Source organism: Bubalus kerabau, chromosome 9 (assembly GCF_029407905.1).
Source record: "Bubalus kerabau isolate K-KA32 ecotype Philippines breed swamp buffalo chromosome 9, PCC_UOA_SB_1v2, whole genome shotgun sequence".
Classification (NCBI taxonomy): Eukaryota; Metazoa; Chordata; class Mammalia; order Artiodactyla; family Bovidae; genus Bubalus; species Bubalus kerabau.
In genome coordinates, this window is record NC_073632.1 from 36402072 (window position 1) to 36427700 (window position 25629).

Here is a 25629-nt window from a genome sequence, read left to right on the forward strand (position 1 = left end):
GAGCGGGCAGTGTTAGCCACTGGACTATCAAGGAAGTCCCCGGAGCTTATTTTTGAAGAACAGCTTCAACCTGTATTATGGCCAATGTCTCTGGAGAAGAGCAAGAAAGGATGGCAGAAGTTTAGGTCAGCACTTGAAAGAGGAAAAGTCCTTTAAAATGCCTGACAATTCTACTCAAGGGTGTTGCCTGTGATTCTCACTTACTTAGGCTTAACCCTGGAGATAGGGGAGGAAATGTCACCCAGAGAAGCACAGGCTGCATTGTGTGATGAGGAAGTTACTGTTCTTGTGAAATAGATTCTCTATAGGAAACTGGTCCTCGCTCTTTTGGAGACTGCCAGCAAGGACAATCCTACCTCCAGGGAAAGTCAGGTTTTTCCCAGAACACAAAGACTTACACAGACAAGATATATTTTGCAATGTAAATCATTGATTCTTTGTTTTTGGTCCTTAGCCTTCTAGAATCCCATTATTCAATTACTTTGCTAGTCAGCTAAGCCTCCGGGGAGGAGCTGTGCCCACAGAGAAAAGGAGGGGGAGGATATCAGGGTGGCAAACTGGGGAGGGGCAGTGGATTTTCAGATACAGAAGTCAGAACATTTGGGTACAGGGACCCAAGGACATTACAACGGGTCTGGAGGAAAGCCTGATGAAATAAAAGCCAGCACTCCAGCTCAGATCTCAGAAGGTCCAAAGGAAGTAAAGATTACCTGGGCTGGGGAAAAGGATGGGAGAAGAGAAAGAAGGAAGATGAGCAGGAAACCAGAGAGCTTGGGAGCTAGCGAGTCCCTGCTAAGGCCTAGAGTCCTCCACTGCCTTTCTTTCCGGAGCTGAGTTCTGAGATGGAACACAGGACAGAAATCTTCCACTATGTGGTTGGAGGGACTTGAGAGATGAAGAGTCAGTGCCTTGATTCTTAGATGGAGTGAGAGGAGGCAGAAGCTTTGCTGAGTTCCCTTCTTACCTTCCAGCATCCCTGAGCATTAAATAAGAGTGGCCCTTTGCATTCTCTAACACGTCTGATACAGAACCTTCCTGAGCTAAATGTGCTGAAAAGAGGTGCAAAAATAGCTAAGTGTGAAGGGAAACTGTAGACAGGATGGGGCAGTAACCTGAGTAGAAACTTTAAAGGAACAAGACTTCTCAGCAAGGATGCCAGCAAGCAAGCATAGACGGTGAAAACCAAGGACAAGATGCATGGCCACCTCCCTTGTCCCCTATGACCCATCACCACTTGGGATCAACAGCAAGGGTGAGGGCAGAGGTAGCAATAATAGTGGCAAGCTATTATTATTATAGTTTGCTATTATATTAATAGTTATTTTTACTATAGGGCTTTCTATAGGCCAAACACTATTTGATGTAGTTTACCTACATTAACACATCTACATGAAGTAGGTAGCCATTCCCTTCTCCAGGGGATCTTCCCAACCCAGGAATTGAACCCAGGTCTCCCGCATTGCAGGCAGATTCTTTACCAACTGAGCTACCAGGGAGGCCCCAGCTTACATATATTAACATATTTAATTCTCACAAAAACCCTATGATGTAGGTGCTGCTATAAAACCTGTTTTACAGACACACAGAGTTTGTGTGGAAACAGACACACAGAGTTTAAGAATAAAAGTCCTGAATTAATTTAGATTAAGTAGAAATTACTGACATCAGTTTCATGATCTCTTCTAGTCTATGATCAAAGAAAATATTTAAGTACATATATATTCATGTGCATTTATGTGTGTATAAATATAACTAAATTTTCACACAAAGAGTTTTAAAAATATTTTTATTGGTTTATTTGGCTGTGCCAGGCCTTTGTTTCTGTGTGTGGAATCTTCTAGTTATAGCATGCAAGTTCTTAGATGTGACATGCAGGATCTAGTTTCCCTATCAGAGATCGAACCCAGGGCCCCTGCGTTGGGAGTTCAGAGTCTTAGCCACTGGACCAGCAGAGACGTCCCCACACAAAGATTTAAACTCACTAAATGGATGCCGAGTGTGAACTGTTAATGAGATGATGTGTATAACAGATAGCTGAGCAACAAAGTAAAAGCATATTTAGCACTAAAACACAGAAAAACTCAGAGTAATTTAAGCAATCCTGAAGGACAGGAAAAACTCCACAGCATAAACCTAGTCTTTCAACTCCTCATTATCTCATTTATCAGCTAGCTCCTGACTTCATGTTTCTCTTTCATGGGCCTTCTGTCATTCCAATGCTGCGCTTAACAACACCTTAAATTCTTTTTATGACATCCAGGTTTAGACCAAGTTTCTTGTCTTCTCTGTCCATCCCGACTTTAACATTACTGGATCCCAGAGGAAGAGGAAAGATGGAGGCTCCCATGCACTAAATATAGGTCCTGTCTCCCTGCCTTGACAGATACATCTTCACAATGACTCCCTGCCCTGACAAGTATACCTTCATAATCCAAAGACATATGTTACTATATGAGTTCATAAGGATGAAAATTAGCAAAATAATGAAGACAAAAGGATTTTTGTTACTGTACGTCTGATTGCACTGTTAATGAGCTATCTCAATGGATGGATGACTAATAATGAAAAGCAAAATTCATAAATTATACAATTATTCAAAATTAATTGTCTTATCTTCATTTAAACAAAATAATTGTATTGCAATTAACAAGATTTTTCACTTATTTTATGTTCTATTGGCAGCAGTTATTCTAGATGATTAAAAGACAGTGTGTACTTATATTCAAAGTGTACAAAGATAGAATATACTTTTTTAAAAGTAAAGCAAAATTAGATAAAAACAAGGTCCTACTGTATAGCAAAGGGAAGTATATTCAATAGTCTATGAAAAATTACCATGGAAAATAATATGAAAAAGAATTTACATGTGTAACTGAATCACTTTGCTGTATAGCAGAAATTTAGACAATATGATAAGTTGACTATACTTCAATAAAATTAAAAAAAATTTTTTTTAAGATACCACCATGTTTCTGTAGATTCCAGTAGTTCTAACACCCTAATTTCATAGAACTCTATTGGATTGCAAACATATCCAAGGCAAAAAAAAAACAAACAAGGATATTAAAATTAATGCAAAAAAATAAATAGTATTTCTATGTTTTCAAAGAACTTGCCTTCTGAAACATCCAATATAACCTATTAAAATTATAAAGCAAATAAAATTTAAAATTAATGAATATTAAACTTATTAAAATTAATGAATACTAATATCATTTGGACTTCCCATTTGGTGCTAGTGGTAAAGAACTTGCTTGCCAACGCAGGAGATGTAAGAGACCCAGGTTCCATCCCTGGATTGGGAAGATCGCCCCTGGAGAAGGAAATGGCAACCCACTCCAATATTCTTGCCTGGAGATTCCCATGGACAGCTGGTGGGCTATAGTCCATAGGGTCGCACAGAGTCAGACACAAGTGAAGTGACTTAACATGAATGCATGCAATATTATTTAATTATTAAAATTTATATAATTCTCATGATATATGTTAATACATTTAAAACTACTCATAATTCTAGCATTCAAGTTTTATCTAGTTGAACTGGTATTGCAATTTGCATGACATCTACAAATAATATAAATCACTTAATACTCTAAAATGTTCCTCTGCCATCATGTGCAACTGCTGTGAATGCTATAAGTGATGATTAATACTGAAAACTCAAATTGAAACATGAAAAGAAGCAAGAATCAAAATGTCTGGTATTATGGAAAATTGTAATTCAAGACTCCACTGCATTCTTATTGCTTGTGAGAAAGGATGCAAGTTAATTATGTCTTTTATCTTAGCTCAGTGATTTTCCTGCTTTAATCTTCACTCTACTCAAACCATTATTTGACCATAACAAGGAAATAGCCCACAAACATTCATGGCAATTAAGCATAGTTGACTTTAGTTTCAAGATTATGGGCTAGAAGAAAGGATATATAAGGAGGTTGTATGATGTTAGTCATGTGAGCTAATATTGAAGGTTACAAGTCATGTTACTCCATGAGAGGAAATATGTAGGGTGACAAGTCATACTACCCCATCTAGGAGCAGCAGATCCCCAGAAACAGAGATGTATTTCTTTTCCCTAACTAATACAAAAATGTTCACACATACACAGGTGTAGAGAAAAAATTAACCATCATTTACCTTCGACTTTATCACCATGGTTATATGTTCTTTAACAAATGTGAGCAGTATCATAAATTATTTTTAAAATTTAAGAAAATATCAAAATTAATCTGCCACAGGTATACATGTGTTCCCCATCCTGAACCCTCCTCCCTCCTCCCTCCCCATACCATCCCTCTGGGTTGTCCCAGTGCACTAGCTTTGGCAAAACTAATACAATTTTGTAAAGTTTAAAAATAAAGTAAAATCAAAGGAAAAAAAATAAAATAAAATAAAATTTAAGAAAATAAGGTATTTGCCTTTTTGTTGATTTGCTCCCCAGTGTAGGTACCAAATTATTCTTCAGCTGAATTTCGCAGAGTTCAGATGGGGCTGACCCTCTCTTCCTTGCCACAGTGGAGAAAACAAGAGTCAGTCATGGCCAGTCCAAGTACCCTCTCTCTATAGGTAAAAGGTTCAGTATGGAACATGTCTCAGGTCGGATGGACCAAAGTATCCCAGAAATTATTCACTGGACCTGTTGAGAAACACCAGTCTCTTTCCCCTGTGGAATGTTTAAGCTAGGAGTCAGGAGTGTGGGATCATCGATGGCCATCTTTCCAGTCACATGTCTGGTCCTAGAATGGAAAATCAGTCAGCCAAAAGCAAGCAACACCTAAAGAGAGGGTCAGAGCCCTTTGACTTGCTTGAGCTCCTGGCTGCAACTGAGAATAAACCAAACACACACAGAGAGCCAGAAATGTAGTCAGAGCCCAACAGCATTACTGAAGGCTCCGGACCCACATTTTAACAGGTTGGCTGCACTTCTGGACTCACAGTTATATGAATCAATAAGTTATTTTTGCTTAAATTCAGACTGTCTGCATCTTGCAGACACTGATGAATACTTTGTTAATCTTAATCTTAATGCTTTGTTAATCTTATTAAATCACAATTAAGATGATTAAGTATGGGTCATATAACAGGTGAGTCTAGATACTACCTAGACGTGGCAAACAGCAGGTGGAGGAGGTCTGTCCTCAGGGCTGGTATGAGTGATGCAAATTGCAACATTATAAAAAGTGTGCATGACACACACTCTCCCAGCTAGTTAGTAGTAGTGAGTTACCTGTGAAGCAAAGGTTAATTGGTTTAGTATCCTCAAATAATAGACATTTAAGAGTTCATTAGAGGTTTGAAAATAGTGAAAGTACAAGGGATGAATGACATCGCATGACACGAAGAAGAAAGTCACCATTTCACTTTTTTTTTTTGGCTGTACTACAGGTTTGTAGATCTTAGTTCCTCAGCCAGGGATTGAACTCATGCCCCCACACTACAAGCAGAGAGTCCTAACCACTTAACCATCAGGGAATTTCCAAAAGTCACCATTTCAGAACCTATATCTCTGCTGCCAGCACCTTCTTATTGGTTCACACCTTCCAGAGAACTCAAAATCCTGAACTTGTGAGACAAGTAGCAGTATTCCAATTATCTTATTTTAAGAAATATAGTAGATATTTTAAAAAATAGCAATCTTCATGAAAAATAATCTTTATGAAAAATTAAAAAATGGAATACTTGGGAAAATCCATTTTAATTTACCAATCTCTGTGAGCATTAGCCCATATATAAGAAATATTACAATTGATTAAGATTTTGATTAAGTATTTTATTTTAATTATTAGGTATTTTAATTTAAATATTAATTAAATTTAAGTATTAAAATTTATATAAGATTGAATACAGCTTTTTTCCTTTAAATTTTGAAATGTGCTTGACTACAAACAAATTTAGAATAATGCATCATTAAATTTTAAAATCTTGATAATCATTGCCTAACCAATGACATAATACCAACAATAAAGTTGATTTAGTTCATTACTGAAGAGAAACTGAAAAATAGTAATGTGATTACATTAAAATGTCTTTTGACAGTATATTAGACATCAAGATTTAAGTCTTTTCACTGCTTTAAAGGAAATAAGGATTTCTAGAAGAAGAAGGGGGCTTCCCAGGTGGCACTAGTGGTAAAGAACCCACCTGCCAATGCAGGAGACATGAGGCTCGGGTTCAATACCTGGGTAGAGAAAATCCCCTGGAGAAGGAAATGGCAACCCATTCCAGTATTCTTGCCTGGAGAATCCCATGGACAGAGGAGCCTGGCAGGCTACAGTCCACAGGGTCACAAAGTTGGACACAACTGAGAGACTGAGAACACAAGACTTACTGATAATTAAAATGTGTGGCTATCCTGCTCAACTAAAACATAAAATGACCTTTAAAAAGTATATATACATAAACATAGGCTGTGTTCAAATGTTATAAAAATGCAGAGATGTTATATACATAATCTGATTTTCCCCCTCATTTTCTGTTTTCTACCTGGATCCAGGAAAACAAATAAATACCATTAAAGCAAAAAGCTACCATGATTTTCTTGGCTTTCTCTCCCTCATTTCTATTTTGGAAAAATCTTGACTTTGATCCAAGGCTTCCCTGCTAGCTCAGATGGTAGAGAATCTGCCTGCAATGTGGGAGACCCAGGCTCAGTCCCTGGGTCAGGAAGATCCCCTGGAGGAGGACGTGACAACCTACTCCAGTATCCTTGCCTGGAGAATCCCATGGACAGAGACGCCTGGTGTGCTACACTCCATGGGGTCATAAACGGTCAGACACAACTGAACGACTACTTTCACTTTCACTTTATCCAACTAGGTGACCAAAGTTTGAATATTACATCTGCTTTGTTTCTAGTCCTGCTGTGAACTTCTTAGATTTACTTTTTTCCATGCTACACGAAAGTAAGGAGGAATAAATAATTGACAAAATGAATTCCAAGGAGGAAATCCAGACATTTGCCAAAAGCAATAGGTAATTTTTTTTTTGCTTTATGCTAAACTTTTCCAATTTGTTGTCTATAAGCATAAATATTTATGACAAACCTAGACAGCATTTTAAAAAGCAGAGACATTACTTTGCTGACAAAGATCCATCTAGTCAAATCTATGGTTTTTCCAGTAGTCATGCATGCATGTGAGACCATGTATGCATGTTGGACCATAAAGAAAGCTGAGCACGAAAGAATTGATGCTTTTGAACTGTGGTGTCGGAGAAGACTGCAAGGATATCAAACCAATCAATCCTAAAGAAAATCAGTCCTAAATATTCATTGGAAGGATTGATGCTAAAGCTCCAACACTTTGGCCGCCTGATGAAAAGAGCTGACTCTTTGGAAGAGACCCTGATGCTGGGAAAGATTGAAGGCAAGAGAAGAAGGGGACAACAGATGGTGAGATGGTTGGATGGCATCACCAACACGATGGACATCAATTTGAGCAAGCTCTGGGAGTTGTTGACAGACAGAGAAGCCTGGTGTGCTGCAGTCCATGGGGTCGCAAAGAGTCGGACATGACTGAGCGACTGAACTGAACTGAAGCATAAATATTTATGATTTAGAATTCATTCTATCCCATACAATAGGTTGTGATTTTGGAAGTTTCCCTTATAGATAACTTGTATTCATGTGAAGGAAAAAGATGACACAACCAAGTTATATTTCCAAACAATAACAAAAATTCTTACACTCTTGAGTCCTGTTTTTGTTAAGCAAAAAGAGATGGCCTGAGTCATTAAGAAAGACAATCCCTGTCACTCCTTTTGCCCCCTGTCCCTTCCCATACTACTCCAAACACACACACCCCACATATACACACACCCCACACATATACAAAACCAAGTATTCAGCCCCCAAAATACATGAGGACAGCTTTGCAGAAAGGGGTTTACATTATATAACAATGCAATATTAATATTTTCTGGAAAATAGGGTAAGCTATAGGAAAGACAAATTCACACAGGAGCAGTAAAGCATTGTGTAATGTTTGCTCTTTATGCCAGTGATAGTAGAAGCTGCAGGTTAATGGAAGATGAAACATGGCTTCGCAATGTGATTTATTTTAATCGCTAGACTAGAAGGCTTCAAGTGCACCAAGCTCTTTACATGGAAAAATGCTTTTCAACAGCATACTTGGCAAACTGTAAAGATGACCTCACATGGCCACATGGGCTCTGAGCTGCTTCCTAATTTACTTTTTGCATGGTTTGTTACTTGATGTCACACATACTAATGTGCCGTCCTGGACTAATCTGTTTTCTCAAATATTTCACCATGCCTATGTTTTGATCTCACTGCTCTTCTATTATCTTCCAAAATTGTTGAAATCAACCATTTCTGTCTGGAGAAAAGCATAATATAGAAAAGATGGTGCTCATGACTAAAACGCCTGAAATATGTTTGCTTTCCATTTGATACTGGTAGAGCCAAAAGACTCTAAATTCACTATGCCCTTCAATAATTACTCAGTAGAGAGAGAACCATTCTTAAGTCTCCTAGGCAACCATGTGGTGAACAATCTGCAGTAACATATCTTTTCTAATTTTCTATTTTTCTAGAGCTGCTTAGTTTGTTCCCCTTATTTTCCAATATCCATTTCTCCTCACATTTCTCTTTATTCATTATTTTTAGTATTTCTTCTCCTCTGGCTTTTCTCTTATCTCTTTTCTTCTATTAATTAGCTAACTTTCTCTCCCTTAGGAAAGAGTTCAAAACAAATACTTGCCTTTAAAGTCGGCCTATTAACTAAATACCATCTGGTTACTGTTTTGTTCCTCTTTAGAAAATCCACATAGGCCTTTCGTGGATCTAGAAATTCTACTCACTTTTGCTGCCAGAGTATGGCTGTCTCCCCAACTAATTAAAATGCAGACCTAGTAACATAGACAACAGTGATTCAGACTCTAATTTCCACATCCGCCTGCTTTCTCTGAAGACTGAGGGCATTTGAAATGAAATTTCTTAATACCGAAAAAACAAAGAGAAAGGGGAAAGGGGAGAAATTGCTTTTTTTGTTAGCAAGTTAGCAGCTAAGATAAATTAGATATGCAAGAAACGCATCACCAGCACTGGGAGGGGAGGTGTGAAGGCTGAAATGGCCTTGCTATGGACTGAAATTTCTTGCAGCATCTAGATTTGTTCTCTGACATGGAGTTTTTTGGACCAAGTTGGCTAGTTTGGGTTAGTTGTCACCCATTTCCCATTTGGCTTCCCAGATGGCTCAGTGGTAAAGAATCTGCCTGCAATGCAGGAGACGTGAGTTCCATCCCTGGGTGGGGAAGATCCCCTGGAGGAAGGCATGGCAACCCACTCCAGTATTCTTGCCTGAAAAATTCCATGCACAGAGGCGCCTGGAGGGCTACAGTCCATGGAGTCGCAAAAGAGTGGGACACAACTTAGTGACTAAACAACAACAAAGTAACTAAGACGTTATTTTCCTGGGCCTACAACCTCTGATGGAATAATTTGCCCTCCTCACACCCCTCCCCACACTATCTCCTGGCCAAACACCTAAGCATCCATTCTGTAGGGAAGCAGGCATTCTCACAAGAAGGGGAGCATTCATTTAATTACCAGTAGGGGCTTCCCTTGGAGAAGGTAATGGCACCCCACTCCAGTACTCTTGCCTGGAAAATCCCATGGACAGAGGAGCCTGGTAGGCTGCAGTCCAAGGGGTCGCTAAGAGTCGGACACGACTGAGCGACTTCACTTTCACTTTTCACTTTCATGCATTGGAGAAGGCAATGGGAACCCACTCCAGTGTTCTTACCTGAAGAATCCCAGGGACAGGGGAGCCTGGTGGGCTGCCGTCTATGGGGTCACACAGAGTCAGACACGACTGAAGCGACTTAGCAGCAGCAGGGGCTTCCCTGGTGGCTCAGCAGTAAAGAATCCATCTGCAATGAAGGAGACACAGGTTCAATCCCTGGGTCGGGAAGATCCCTTGGAGAAGGAAATGGCAACCCACTCCTGGATTCTTGCCTGGGAAATGCCATGGACAGAGGAGACTTGTGGGCTACGTCCAAGGTGTGGCAAAAGAGTCGGACAGGACTTAGCAACTAAACAAGTCTTTAATGTATATTCCGTGTTAGCTGTTTTTGCAGTATCTTTCCCTCCGCACCCCTTACACCATCACTGAGTGGGGAACTATGTGTCCAGTGAAAGCACTCCAGAAGCATCCAAAAGCTCTGTGTTAAGCCTCTTACTTCAGCAGGTTCCTTGTCAAGACAATTTGCCTAGCATCTTCTTTGTGCACCCAACTTTCCCACACAACATAAAGCAGGATTTGTGGGGGAAGCTCCCCCTATTTCCCTCCCTGCCCTTGGAAGACCTGGAATAATCACTTGGTTAACTCTCATTCGGTCTTCATGAGACCCACCTTTCTCCTAAGTGGAGGGGGAAGTTGTTAAGTGATAAAAGATATCTCGAATTAAATCAAGAATGGAACCACACATTCATATACCATTTACCGCCAGAAGCTTGTCAAAGTCACGACTGAAAACAGTGCTTTTAACTCAAAAAAAAAAAAAAGGTCAATTTTTAATCTAAGATTGTAGAGAACTGAGAACTGGTTTTAATTTTATTGTAATGAATAAAGCATTTGTGCATAGCTATCTTAGATTTCAAAAAGAAAGAAATCCAGTCAACCCTGTTAGACAGAAAGAAAGAACTTTTTGTTGCATAAAAAAAAAAGCTGTGGCTTTTTTATTCCTAAGAAGTGCATTCTTAAAATATATTAGAGCACCCTCTTTTGGTATCTAAGAGCATTTGTTGTTCAGTGGCTTAGTTGCGTCCGACTCTTTGGGACCCCATGGACTGCAGCACGCCAGGCTTCCCTGTCCTTCACTATCTCCCAGAGTGTGCCCAAACTCCTGTCCCTTGAGTCGGTGATGCCACCCAACCATCTCATCTCTCCTCCTGCCTTCAATCTAAAAAATCAGACATTAGCACACTTATGATTTCCAATCTAAACTCATAAAAAATCGTGCTTAAAATACTGTGGGTTTTGCTTGCTGCTGTTGTTTTGTTTTTTGCAATAATCCTGACCAATGTAAGTAGCAGAATTGGTAAAAACAAAACAACAAACCGGAAACCTGATTAAATCGGACTTAAAAAAAAAAAAAACAAATAGTGAGAAATGTGATGCTGGCTCCACCTAGTGTCGATTTTGAGTAATTTCCCAAAATGAAAATCAGTTTAGTTCAGTTCAGGCTTCCCTGGTAGCTTAGCGGTTAAAGCGTCTGCCTGCAATGCGGGAAACGCGGGTTCGATCCCTGGGTTGGGAAGATCCCCTGGAGAAGGAAATGGCAACCCACTCCAGTATTCTTGCCTGGAAAATCCCATACATGGAGGATCCTGGTGGGCTACAGTCCACGGGATCGCAAAGAGTCGGACACAACTGAGAGAGTTCACTTTCACCTTCATGTCCATTGAGTCAGTGATGCCATCCAACCATCTCATCCTCTGCCACCCGCTTCTCCTCCTGCCCTCAATCTTTCCCAGCATCAGGAACATTTCAAATGAGTCAGTTCTTCCCATCAGGTGGCCAAAGTATTGGAGTTTCAGCTTCAGCATCAGTCCTTCCAATGAGTATTCATTCAGGACTGATTTCCTTTAGGATTGACAGGCTGGATCTCCTTGCAGTCCAAGGGACTCTCAAGGGTCTTCTCCAACACCACAGTTCAAAGGCATCAATTCTTTAGCACTCAGCCTTCTTTATAGTCCAACTCTAGCATCCATACATGACTACTGGAAAAACCATAGCCTTGACTAGACGGACGTTTGTTGGCAAATGTCTCTGCTTTCTAATATGCTGTCTAGGTTGGTCATAGCTTTCCTTCCAAGGAGTAAGCGTCTTTTAATTTCCTGGCTGCAGTCACCATTGCAGTGATTTGGGAGCCCCCCAAAATAAAGTCTGCCACTGTTTCCATTGTTTCCCATCTATTTGCCATGAAGTGATGGGACCAGATGCCATGATCTTCATTTTCTGAATGTTGAGTTTAAAGTTAACTTTTTTAATCTCCTCTTTCACTTTCATCAAGAGGCTCTTTAGTTCTTCGCTTTCTGCCCTAAAGGTGGTGTCATCTGCATATCTGAGGTTATTGATATTTCCCCCAGCAATCTTGACTCCAGCTTGTGCTTCATCCAGCCCAGCATTTTTCATAATGTACTCTGCATAAAAGTTAAATAAGCAGGGTGATAGTATACAGCCTTGAGGTACTCCATTTCCTATTTGGAACCAGTCTGTTGTTTCATGTCCAGTTCTAACTGTTGCTTCCTGACCTGCATACAGATTTCTCAAGAGGCAGGCCAGGTGGTCTAGTATTCCCATCTCTTGAAGAATTTTCCACAGTTTGTGGTGATCCACACAGTCAAAGGTTTTGGCAGAGTCAATAAAGCAGAAGTAGATGTTTTTCTGAAACTCTCTTGCTTTTTCGATGATCCAGCGGATGTTGGCAATTTGATCTCTGGTTCCTCTGTCTTTTCTAAATCCAGTTTGAACATCTGGAAGTTCACGGTTCACATATGTTAAAGCCTAGGTTGGAGAATTTTGACATTACTTTACTAGTGTGTGAGATGATTGCAATTCTGCAGTAGTTTAAGCTTTCTTTGGCATTGCCTTTCTTTGGGATTGGAATGAAAACTGACCTTTTCCAGTCCTGTGAACACTGCTGAGTTTTCCAAATTTGCTGGCATATTGAATGCAGTACTTTCACAGCATCATCTTTTACGATTTGAAATAGCTCAACTGGAATTCCATCACCTCCACTAGCTTTGTTGATAGTGATGCTTCCTAAGGCCCACTTGACTTTGCATTCCAGGATATCTGGCTCTAGGTTGTTGATCACACCATTGTGATTATCTGGGTCTTGAAGATCTTTTTTTTATAGTTCTTCTGTGTATTCTTGCCACCTCTTCTGCTTCTTTAGGTCTTCTGCTTCTGTTAGATCCCTACCATTTCTGTCCTTTATTGAGCCCATCTTTGCATGAAATGTTCCCTTGGTATCTCTAATTTTCTTGAAGACATCTCTAGTGTTTCCCATTCTGTTGTTTTCCTCTATTTCTTTGTACTGATCACTGAGGAAGGCTTTCTTATCTCTCCTTGCTACTCTTTGGAACTCTGCATTCAAATGGGTATATCTTTCCTTTTCTCTTTTCCTTTTCACTTCTCTTCTTTTCACAGCTATTTGTAAGGCCTCCTCAGACAGCCATTTTGCTTTTTTTGCATTTCTTTTCAATGGGGATAGTCTTGATCCGTCTCCTGTACAATGTCACGAATCTCCATCCAGAGTACATCAGGCACACATGTCTATCAGATCTAGTCCCTTAAATCTATTTCCTACTTCCACTGTATAATCATAAGGGATTGGATTTAGGTCATACCTGAATGGTCTACTGGTTTTCCCGACTTTCTTCAATTTAAGTCTAAATTTGGCAATAAGGAGTTCATGATCTGAGCCCCAGTCAGCTCCCAGTCTTGTTTTTGCTGACTGTTAAAATTCTCCAAGCCAGGCTTCAGCAATATGTGAATCGTGAACTTCCTGATGTTTAAGCTGGTTTTAGAAAAGGCAGAGGAACCAGAGATCAAATTGCCAACATCTGCTGGATCATGGAAAAAGCAAGAGAGTTCCAGAAAAACATCTATTTCTGCTTTATTGACTATGCCAAAGCCTTTGACTGCGTGGCTCACAATAAACTGTGGAAAATTCTGAAAGAGATGGGAATACCAGACCACCTGATCTGCCTCTTGAGAAATCTGTATGCAGGTCAGGAAGCAACAGTTCGAACTGGACATGGAACAACAGACTGGTTCCAAATAGGAAAAGGAGTACGTCAAAGCTGTATATTGTCACCCTGTTTATTTTACTTATATGCAGAGTACATCATGAGAAATGCTGGACTGGAAGAAACACAAGCTGGAATCAAGATTGCCGGGAGAAATATCAATAACCTCAGATATACAGATGACACCACCCTTATGGCAGAAAGTGAAGAGGAACTAAAAAGCCTCTTGATGAAGGTGAAAGAGGAGAGTGAAAAAGTTGGCTTAAAGCTCAACATTCAGAAAACGAAGATTATGGCATCCGGCCCCATCATTTCATGGGAAATAGATGGGGAAACAGTGGAAACAGTGTCAGACTTTATTTTTCTGGGCTTCAAAATCACTGCAGATGGTGACTGCAGCCATGAAATTAAAAGACACTTCCTCCTTGGAAGGAAAGTTATGACCAAAATAGATAGCATATTCAAAAGCAGAGACATTACTTTGCCAACAAAGGTTCGTCTAGTCAAGGCTATGGTTTTTCCAGTGGTCATGTATGGATGTGACAGTTGGACTGTGAAGAAGGCTGAGCGCTGAAGAACTGTGGTGTTGGAGAAGACTCTTGAGAGTCCCTTGGACTGCAAGGAGATCCAACCAGTCCATTCTAAAGGAGATCAGCCCTGGGATTTCTTTGGAAGGAATGATGCTAAAGCTGAAACTCCAGTACTTTGGCCACCTCATGCGAAGAGTTGACTCATTGGAAAAGACTCTGATGCTGGGAGGGATTGGGGGCAGGAGAAGGGGACGACAGAGGATGAGATGGCTGGATGGCATCACTGACTCAATGGCCATGAGTCTGTGTGAACTCCGGGAGTTGGTGATGGACAGGGAGGCCTGGCATGCTGCGATTCCTGGGGTCACAAAGAGTCGGACATGACTGAGCAACTGATCTGATCTGATAGAGCTTCTCCATTTTGGGCTGCAAAGAGTATAATCAATCTGATTTTGGTGTTGACCATTTGGTGGTGTCCATGTTTGGAGTCTTCTCTTGTGTTGTTGGAAGAGGGTGTTTGCTATGACCAGTGCGTTCTCTTGGCAAAACTCTATTAGCCTTTGCCCTGCTTCATTCTGTACTCCAAGGCCAAATTTTCCTGTTACTCCAGGTGTTTGTTGACATTCCAGTCCCCTGTAATGAAAAGGACATCTTTTTGGGTGTTAGTTCTAGAAGGTCTTGTAGGTCTTCATAGAACTGTTCAGCTTCTTCAGCATTAGTGGTCGGGGCATAGACTTGGATTACTGTGATGAATGGTTTGCCTTGGAGAAGAACAGAGATCATTCTGTCGTTTTAGAGATTCCATCCAAGTACTTCATTTTGGGCTCTTTTATTGACTAGGATGGCTACTTCATTTCTTCTCAGGAATTCTTGCCCACAGTAGTAGATATAACGGTCATCTGAGTTAAATTCACCTACTTGAGTCCATTTTAGTTCGCTGATTCCTAGAATGTCAATGTTCACTCTTGCCATCTCCTGTTTGACCACTTCAAATTTGCCTTGATTCGTGGACCTGACATTCCAGGTTCCTATGCAATATTGCTCTTTACAGCATCGGACCTTGCTTCTATCACCAGTCACATCCACAGCTGGGTATTGTTTTTGCTTTGGCTCCATCCCTTCATTCTTTTGGAGTTATTTCTCCACTGATCTCCAGTAGCATATTGGGCACCTACCGACCTGGGGAGTTCCTCTTTCAGTATCCTATCATTTTGCCTTTTCATACTGTTCATGGGGTTCTCAAGGTAAGAATGCTGAAGTGGTTTGCCATTCCCTTCTCTAGTGGACCACATTCTGTCAGACCTCTCCACCATGACCACACGTCTTGGGTGGCCCCACATGGCATGGCTTAGTTTCATTGAGTTAGACCAGGCTGTGGTCCATGTGATTAGATTGACTAGTTTTCTGTGCTTATGGTTTCAGTGTGTCTGCCCTCTGATGCCCTCTCGTAACACCTACCGTCTTTCTTGGGTTTCTCTTACCTTGGACGTGAGGTATCTCTTCATGGCTTCTCCAGCAGAGCACAGCAACTGCTCCTTACCTTGGACGAGGGGTATCTCCTCACCGCCGCCCCTCTGACCTTAAACGTGGAGTAGCTCCTCTAGGCCCTCCTGCACCCACACAGCCACCGCTCCTTGAACATGGGGTTGCTCCTCCCAGCAGCCACCTCTGGCCTCAGGCGTGGGGTAGCTCCTCTCCACCGCTCCTGTGCCATCGCAGCCTGGCACTCTTGGCCGCCGCCCCTGACCTGGGACATGGGGTAGCTCCTCTCGGAGCGCTTATGCCATGGGGCCAAACTCTGGTGGAGGTAATGGAGATAATGGTGACCTCCTTCAAAAGATCCCATGCACGCACTGCTACATTCAGTGCCCCCAACCCTGCAGCAGGCCACTGCCGACCCACGCCTCCACCAGAGACTCCTGGACACTCACAGGCAGTCTGGGTCAGTCTCTTGTGGGGTCACTGCTCCTTTCTCCTGTGTCCTGTATGCACAAGGTTCTGTTGGTGCCATCCAAGAGTCTATTTCCCAGTCCTGTGTAATGACAGGGTTAATGGCAACCTCCTCCAAGAGTACTTATGCCATTCCCAAGTCTGCTGCACCCAGAGCCCCTGCCTCTGTGGCAGTCCACCACTGACCCGTACCTCCACAGGAGATGCTCAGACACAGTTCTGTCTCTGTCTCTGTGGGGTCCCTGGGTTCTGGTTGTGCACAAGGTTTGTTTGAGCCCTCTGAGCATCTCTGGGGGAAAGGGGGTTTGATTCTAACTGTGAATTCGCTGCTCCTACCGTCTTGCTTGGGCTTCTCCTTTGCCCTTGGGCGTGGGGTATCTTCTCACAGCCGCTCCAGTGCCACGCCTCTCAGACCCGTCAGCCTCTCATATAAGGTTAATGGGAAAATAAACGCAGACTTTGCCCTCTAGCAGGTCACCCAGCATCCAGTTCAGAGCAGGCTGCAGCAGTGGCCCCCAGCTGGGCTGCGATTGGGTCAGGCATCGGTCATTTATTTAATTCTCTGGGTCAATGTGCAGCTGGAGGTGAGACGCTCTGAAATCCTAGGGAGAAGATGCCGGGGTGGTAGGCACTGGGGAGGCTGACATCACTAGTAGAATAATGAGGCTCTAAGAAGAGGTTTGAAACTCCCAGTCTGGCACAGGCTCTCTTGTGGGTGGGCTTCCCTTGTGGCTCTGTTCGTGAAGAATCTGCCTGCAATGCGGGAGATCTGGGTTTGATCCCTGGGTTGGGAAGATACCCTGGAAAAGGGAGAGACTACCCACTCCAGTATTCTGGCCTGGAGAATTCCATGGACTCTATAGTAGTAAAACGAAAACAGTAGTGGAAAATTATTTACCTAAGGTGTACAGTCAACTCAGGCTAAATTTAAGTCAAAATTCTGAAATCAAACCCACATTTATTGATTGATATCCCTCTGTGTTTTTCTACTGTTCTTGACAGTATCATAATATCAAGGAAAGATTTAAAAAGTAAACCCCTTCTACAAATAGAAAACCAATTTAGGTGAAAATTTTATTATAGACCAGGAATTTTGAATATCTAATATACCTAAAGCACTGTGAGAGCCTTCACAGAGCTGCTGAAGTCAATTCCATACACTCTGAGTTGGTGCAAAAGCTTTTTCCTAGCTTGTTGCTCTGAGAATGGTTGTCCAGACCTCTGTAGCCACCCCCACCCCCATTCAGCACATCAGGCGCTTCTCTGCATTCAGTGCTGCCGAACATTCTTCAGACTCTGAGCTACACCTGCATGGAGCAAGGGAGATAATTTCATTTGCCTTTGTGGCCCTATTTTTAAGATATTTATGTATCCTGCCACGTTATTTTTGTGTGTCCCACAGAATGTGAGTATGCCCTTTCCGTAACTGTGACCAGCCCCAGGACAAACCTGAAATGAGTAGAGTGTGGGCGTGGTGCCTTTCGTTTTCAGTTTAGCTTTATCCCCTTCGCTTCACTTCTGGGCACTACTTCCCACCCAACAGAGCCACAGGCTCCTCACCAATTTTCCGTTCCTTCAGGGTCTCAAAAGTTAATGGCAAATTAAATGGCAAGTGAGTTTGCCCTATCTTTTCTGGAATAAGAGTAAAATATACATTAATGAAGGAGTGAATGAATGAATAAATGGAAAACAAATAAAATTGCTCCTCTCCCCATGTACAACTTTTCAGTTTTCTTAGGAATCCTGAGTGGAATTCAGACCAAATTTTTTTTTTGGGGGGGGGTGGGGTGGGGAGGATAATTGCTTTACAATGTTGTGGTCATTTCTGCCATTCAACAACATGAATCAGTCATAATTATATATGGCCCTCTTGAGTCTCCCTCCTGCCTCTCATGCCACCCCTCTAGGTCTTCACAGAGCCCCAGGCTGGGCTCCTTGTGTGATAAAGCAGCTTCTCACTATTATCTATTTTATTTTACCCATGCTAGTGTATATGTCAATGCTACTTTCTCAATTGGTCCTACCCTGTCCTTCCCCTGCTGTGTCAAGTCCATTTTCTATGTGTGCATCTCCATTTCTTCCCTGTAGATAGGTTCATCAGTACTATTTTTTTTCCAGATTCCATTTATATGTGTTACTACACAATGTTTTTCTCTTTCTGACTTTACTTTGTATAACAAGCTCTGTATAACAGGTTCATCCACTTCACTACAACTGACTCAAATTCATTCCTTTTATGGCTGAGTAATATTCCATTGTATATATGTACCAACATCTAGGTTGCTTCCATATCCTGGCTATTGTAAATAGTGTTTCAATGAATACTGGAGTAAAGACCATATATGACAAACCCAGAACAAACATTTTTCTCAATGGTGAAAAACTGAAAGCATTTTCCTCTAAGATCAGGAACAAGACAAGGGTGCCCACTCTTAACCACTATAATTCAATATAGTTTTGGAAGTCTTGGTCACAGCAATCAGAGAAGAAAAGGAAATAAGAGGAATCCAGATTGGAAAAGAAGTAAAACTCCCACTGTTTGCAGATGACATGATATTATACACAGATAACCCTAAAGATACCACCAGAAAACTACTAGAGTTAATCAATGAAATTAGAAAAGTTGAAGGATATAAAATTAAAACACAGAAATCCCTTGCATTCCTACACACTAACAATGAACATTTATTTAACTTATATGCAGAGTAGTTGATGTGAAATGCTGGGCTGGATGAAGCAAAAGCTGGAATCAAGATTGCCAGGAAAAACATCAACAACCTCAGATATGCATATGACACCACCCTATGGCAGAAAGTGAAGAGGAACTAAAGAGCCTCTTGATGAAGGTGAAAGAGCAGAGTGAAAAAGTTGGCTTAAACATTGAAAAAACTCAACATTCAAAAAACTAAGATCATGGCATCTGGTCCCAAACCTTGGGAGAGAATGAAAGACAGGGAAGCCTGGCATGCTGCAGTCCATAAGGTCACAAAGAATCGGACACGACTAGGTGACTGAACAGCAACAACGAGAAATCAGAAAGAGAAATTAAGGAAATAATTCCATCCATCAGTGCAACAAAAAGAATAAGATACCTAGGAATAAGCCTACGTAAACCATGGGTCACAAAGAGTTGGACACAATTTAGCAACTGAACAATAAAAACAGGGACCAAGGACTTATATGCAGAAAACTTTAAGTCACTGATGAAAGAGATCAAAGATGACACAAACAGATGGAGAGATACCCCATGTTCTTGGATTAGAAGAATCAATACTGTGAAAATGACTCTACGGCCCAAATCAATCGACAGATTCTTTGCGATCCCTATCAAACTATCAATGATATTTTCCACAAATTTAATGAAACTTGTGTATGTGATGGTTTGAGGCAAAGGGGCCATTGAGAGCAGTATAGGAAAAGCATATGCTGGTCCTGAGAGCCCTATCCAAGGTCACAGTTGCCATTTTCTTACTTGAGTGAATTCCTGAAGGCCCTCTTGAATGCATTTTCTTCATCTGAATATAAGAAACATCATGAACCATTTTTGTATGACTATTATTATGAAGCTTCAAAAGGGTCGGCAAGGGTGCTTAGTAATCACCAGTCACTCAAAGGATGGCTATAATGATAATTTTTCCTATCACCGTGTGCTCAACGAAAAATCTGTTCTAGGCTTTTAACAGTAACAATACATTCTCTAGCTCTTTGTTTGAGTCAAAGCTTCCATTTTTAATAAGCTGCAGATTTTAATGTTCTGTGAGTTATCATTAGTAAGTCTGGAAAAAAATGGAGTGCATTCTAGTTATCAGTCCTAGGTTTAGCTAACGAGGTACTGCTGGTGGACAGAAAAGAGAGTGAAGGATTAGCAGAAAAATCTACTTTGGTAAACAACAAAGAAAGAACCAATAAGACCTAGGGCATTTACCTTGAAGTCTCCATCACCCTTTATGCTCATGCAATTAATAATAGAATTAAGAATAAGCTTTGGTATGTGTCAGGCATTTTCCTTAGCAGTTTACCACTTAAATCTCGTAATAATTTGCCATTTTATACAGTTAGGAAGTTGAAAGACAGAGAGGAAAATAACTAAAGTCATGAGCACACGTGGCAGAGCTGTAATTTGAACTAGAGGCGTCAGATTCCACAGATGAGGCAACGAGCCAGTGTGCGTCAGTAATTCTCTCCTTCTCTCTCTCCATCATCTACCCAGGCCACCACAGCTAGTAACACTGAAAGTTAATGCTGTGTTGCCTTTCGCAAGTAAGATACCTCCCCCTGTAGTCACTCTCATTCTGAGAAGGTTCAAACCTTTCCAGTTCACATCACACACACACACGCACAAAATCTCTGGGCACATGACACAGAATGATTTTTGTTCTTTCTCCTCCTATGTACAGACTCAAGTTTCCAGATAGTCTCTTTCTAGCTTTATTATCCCCTTTTGTCTTGGTTTCTCTGACAGTATTAATTAAGACTTTATACAGTTATTGACTAGAGCAAGTGGCTTGTAAAGAGACAATAGCAAAAATGAGCACAGAGACTTCCTTGAATGAGCCCCAATTAGGGGCTTTGTTTAAAGTGACTTTGCTATGACAAAATACTATAGGCTCCCAGAAATGTTTTTGTTTTTTTTTTTAATAAGTTGGTTGGTAAATTCAATTTTGTCTTTAAATTACCACTGACCTCTCAATTCTTCTTTATCTGGATTCCTTCTCAGCCAAAAAATCCTTTCATTGGCAAATATTCAACAAGCTTGATACCTCATGTAAGATAAAATATTATATGCATAAAATGAGAGATCTGTATGTGTTTTGTAATGAAAAAGTGATTTAGGACATACGTGATTAAGAATATGTGTCATTACTAGCAAGAATGAGCAGGGACATGGCTTCATTTCTGTCTTCTAAATGAGAAAAAAATATCTTCTAAATGAGAGATAAATACTCTGACTCAGGATCTGTTACTTTTTCTCTTCTACATTTTCATGGAACACTTACTCATTTAAATACTGACTCAAAACTCTGTTTTGTGTCAGTAACTGTCATAAAACACTAGGGAGGTGACTCATTGTTAAAGGGTAAAACTCATCACTTGTCAATGGTTCATTAGCATGACTGAATAGGCACTAATGTAATTATCATGAATTGTCAATTTCCATCAGAGTGTCTTCTCGCACTTCTAAGACTGAGACTGCTTGTGAAATCACAGAGGAAAGCAGAAGATAGCCAAGTTAACAAATCCACCTCCAATACCAGAAAATAGTGGCAAAAACATCTAGAATAAAAATGATGATGGTGATAGCTAATATTTGCTGCTGCTGCTGCTAAGTCGCTTCAGTCGTGTCCGACTCTGTGCGACCCCATAAACGGTAGCCACCAGGCTCCCCCGTCCCTGGGATTCTCCAGGCAAGAACACTGGAGTGGGTTGCCATTTGCTTCTCCAATGCATGAAAGTGAAAAGTGAAAGTGAAGTCGCTCAGTTGTGTGCGACCCTCAGCGACCCCATGGACTGCAGCCTACCAGGCTTCTCCTGCCATGGGATTCTCCAGGCAAGAGTACTGGAGTGGGTTGCCAGTGCCTTCTCCGAGCTAATATTTATTGAATAATTATTCTTTGCCAGGCATTAGCCAACTGCCCCACATATTTTATTGCTTCCATTCACCCTATAAGGGGCTTCCCAGATGGGGCTAGTGGTAAAGAATCTGCCTGCCAATGCAGGAGACACAGATTCCATCCCTGGGTTGGGATGATCCCCTGGAGAAGGAAATGGCACTCCAGTATTCTTGCCTGAAAAATCGAATGGATAGAGGAGCCTGGGAGGCTGCAGTCCACAGGGTCACAAAGAGTTGGACATGACTGAAGCAACTTAGCATATATCATATATATATATATATATATATATATATATATATAGCACCCTATAAATTATGTACTATTACTAATGCCATTCCAAGAAGATAAAACTTAGAGACAGGATGTAAATCATGCCCAAGATCATACAGCTAGAACTCAAACCTGGGCCATCTGAATCCAAAATCCACGTACTTGACAGTTTTGTTTTTCAACTTCAGTGCTACTGACACTGTGGTCAGATAATTCTTCGCTGGGAGGGTCTGCCCTGTAGGACTGAGCAGTTTAGCAGCATCCCTGGCTCTGCCCACTAGATGCCAGCAGCACATTCTCTCCCTGCCCCTTGCCCTACTAGCAGCAGCCAGAAACACTCCAGATGTTACCAAAGGTACTCAGAAGGCCAAACTGTCACTCCCCCAACTTGAAAACTCCACCCTAACCCCCATTTGTGTGCAGGCCTTAGTCACACAGCCATGTCCAACTCTTCGAGACCCCACGGATTCTAGCCCACCAGGCTCCTCTGTCCATGGGATTTCCCAGGCAAGAACACCAGAGCGCATTGCCATTTCCTTCTCCAAATTCCTCTGTATACTGACAATATAATATCATGTTATTAAATAACTTCCAGAAACCTAATTTTTACGGCTCTAAAACATTTTATTGAATGTAAAATTAGCACTACACCTAAGATATTACTTTTGATTATTTTTTAAAGAAAAACGTATGTTTAAGAACTTAAAACAACCAGATTCTTTGAAACCTACCCCTTTGTTGTATTCTCAGATTTAAAGATGAAATTTGTCAATGAAATGAGAAGTGGGAGGTGTTTTATATTGCAAAGACTATTCACTTCCCTCATTAAAATGTCACCATATTCCATCTGTTACACTGTAGGAGATAAAATGAAGAAGACTTGGGTCGGTAATAAGTTTCTTTAATAGTGAAAGAGTTTATTTGATTACTGTATACAGACATGGCCTAAGTCAACAATCAAATAAAATACTGCATGCAGATAGATCTGAAAATAAAAATAAATCCATTACTCAGATTTTCTCTAAAAATTCAGAATTCTATGATTCTCCTAAAATATCTAATAAATCAAAATTTACTAAAGCTTTGGTTTTGGTTTCATTCCTTTTAAAATATATAATTAAATATATATTAAAAGCAAGTATTTTGCGATTTCTGCCAGTATGATTCACTAAACACTTAAGTGCTTATTATTATGTCAGCTAGTTTAGGAAAGATATAAAAATTAAGGTCAGCATTCCTGAGGAAATTATTTAAGAAACAAGTCATATACACAAAAGCCCTGAAAATAAGAAAATACAGTACAAAGCAACTAGTAAAGTGTTCTGTGTAATTCACATTAAAGAAAAATATACACACACACATATGCACTCTGAAATTAAGGAAGATAGTGAGATTCAGTTAATAGGCATATTTCATATAAACTATTCATCACAAATTTTCCATTTTAAGAGTCCACATGAAAAATCACAGTATGCTTAGACTAGAAGCAAAATACATCAGACAAAAATTTTCTAGAGATGTTTGAGCTGTCAAACTTTTACTATTTTTCCAAATCTGTTTAAGGTTTGGAGGGGAAAGGTTCATTTTTGGATAAAAACATACTTTTATCTATCCTTTTTTGAATAATCCATCACTTTTCTCACCAAAAAACACAATTTCTAACAAATCCCATACAGTTTTAAATTAATAGTGTTTGGTTTATATTTACCAAGAAATGATTTTCCCATTACCATAAAAATGGAATTTAAAATATATCTGGCTTAAGAAATCCAAAAGAGAACAGTGGATTTAGCTGGGTTTATAGATAAAAGATATGTATTTAAATGATCATACATCCTTAACCTCTCTCTTGGGTGCAGTTTGGAAGTAATCTGCCTTTTAATAACCTACATTGGACATCATGGTTGTAATCCAAGTGAGTAGCATCACAACAAAATTATCTAATACACACACGTTGCTTAGGGCTGCAATGTTACCATAGTTACTACCAGATCAAACATCTCAGGAAAGCAGGGCCACTAAGTCTTTCACTGTGCAGAAATTCAGCACTTTTGATAGGTAATGAGCCTTCATTTTCCTTCATCTTTGGGCTTTTCCAATTGATCTTGTGCTGTTTCTTCATCTTTCTTTTTCACATCTGAAAAACAGATAAATTTTCATCACATAGAGAATATATTGAAATCTACTTTGTACTATATTGGGGAAAAAACAGTCAGTTTTTCCTTTATGCACCCTAATCATTTTCCACTTGATTAGGACATACTTCTTTGCCGTCCATGTAGACGTAGAGAATACACAAAGATAAGATGTATGGGTCTGCCTCCTCGTTACTTTTCTCTCTTATTCTCCAGAATATTATGTGCCAGGCAACCTTCAAAGGTATTATTACAATCCCCATTTATAGACCATTCTCTTGAAGCATAAACAGGTTAAGTGACTTGCCTAAAGTCACTGAGCTAGTGAGTGACAAAGCCACAGTTTGGATGCAGACTGATCTTGCCCTTCCCCATCTCCTGATGCTGGATCACACTCTCTCAGCTTCCTCATACTTTCCACCTCCTTTGCTGCCAAGAGTTAATCTCATTTTCTTTTCTACTTCATAGGAAAAAAAAAAAAATCAAAACTATCAGATCAGACAAGCTCAACTTTCTGCCACCAAACCTGTAAAATTACCCCTGCAGTCTAGATGTATTCCTTTTACCCATATGACCATGGAAGACGTGGTCCTCGGGACTGGCTATGGCTGTTAGAGCCCTGTGCAAATTGAAAATACAGCACTGGGCACAGGAGGGCCAAGAGGAGCTACTCCACGTTCAAGGTCAGGAGGGGTGGCTGTGAGGAGATACCCCTCGTCCAAGGTAAGGAGCAACAGCTGCGCTTTGCTGGAGCAGCCGTGAAGAGATACTCCACGTCCAAGGTAAGAGAAACCCAAGTAAGATGGTAGGGGTTGCAAGAGGCATCAGAGGGCAGACACACAAACCATATTCACAGAAAACTAGTCAATCTAATCACACGGACCACAGCCTTGTCTAGCTCAGTGAAACTAAGCCATGCCATGTGGGGCCACCCAAGACAGGCGGGTCATGGTGGAGAGGTCTGACAGAATGTGGTCCACTGGAGAAGGGAATGCAAACCACTTCAGTATTCTTGCCTTGAGAACCCCATGAATAGTATGAAAAGGCAAAATGATAGGATACTGAAAGAGGAACTCCCCAGGTCGGTAGGTGCCCAATATGCTACTGGAGATCAGTGGAGAAATAACTCCAGAAAGAATGAAGGGATGGAGTCAAAGCAAAAACAATACCTAGTTGTGGATGTGACTGGTGATAGAAGCAAGGTCCAATGCTGTAAAGAGCAATGTTGCATAGGAACCTGGAATGTCAGGTCCATGAATCAAGGCAAATTTGAAGTGGTCAAACAGGAGATGGCAAGAGTGAACATCGACATTCTAGGAATCAGCAAACTAAAATGGACTGGGATGGGTGAA

General features: G+C 40.7%; 1 protein-coding gene across 12 annotated transcripts in view; it reads right to left on the minus strand.

Annotated features, from left to right (window-relative positions):
* Positions 1–23037: 23037 nt before the first annotated feature.
* The window catches only part of PKIB (cAMP-dependent protein kinase inhibitor beta), a 120907-nt gene continuing 118315 nt past the window's right edge, over positions 23038–25629 (minus strand). For all 12 annotated transcript variants that reach the window (XM_055535035.1, XM_055535029.1, XM_055535034.1 and 9 more), the window contains one exon: positions 23038–24279. In XM_055535035.1, coding sequence (XP_055391010.1) covers positions 24212–24279 — 68 coding nt within the window. In that variant the 3' untranslated portion in view covers positions 23038–24211. The remainder of the gene's footprint in view (positions 24280–25629) is intronic.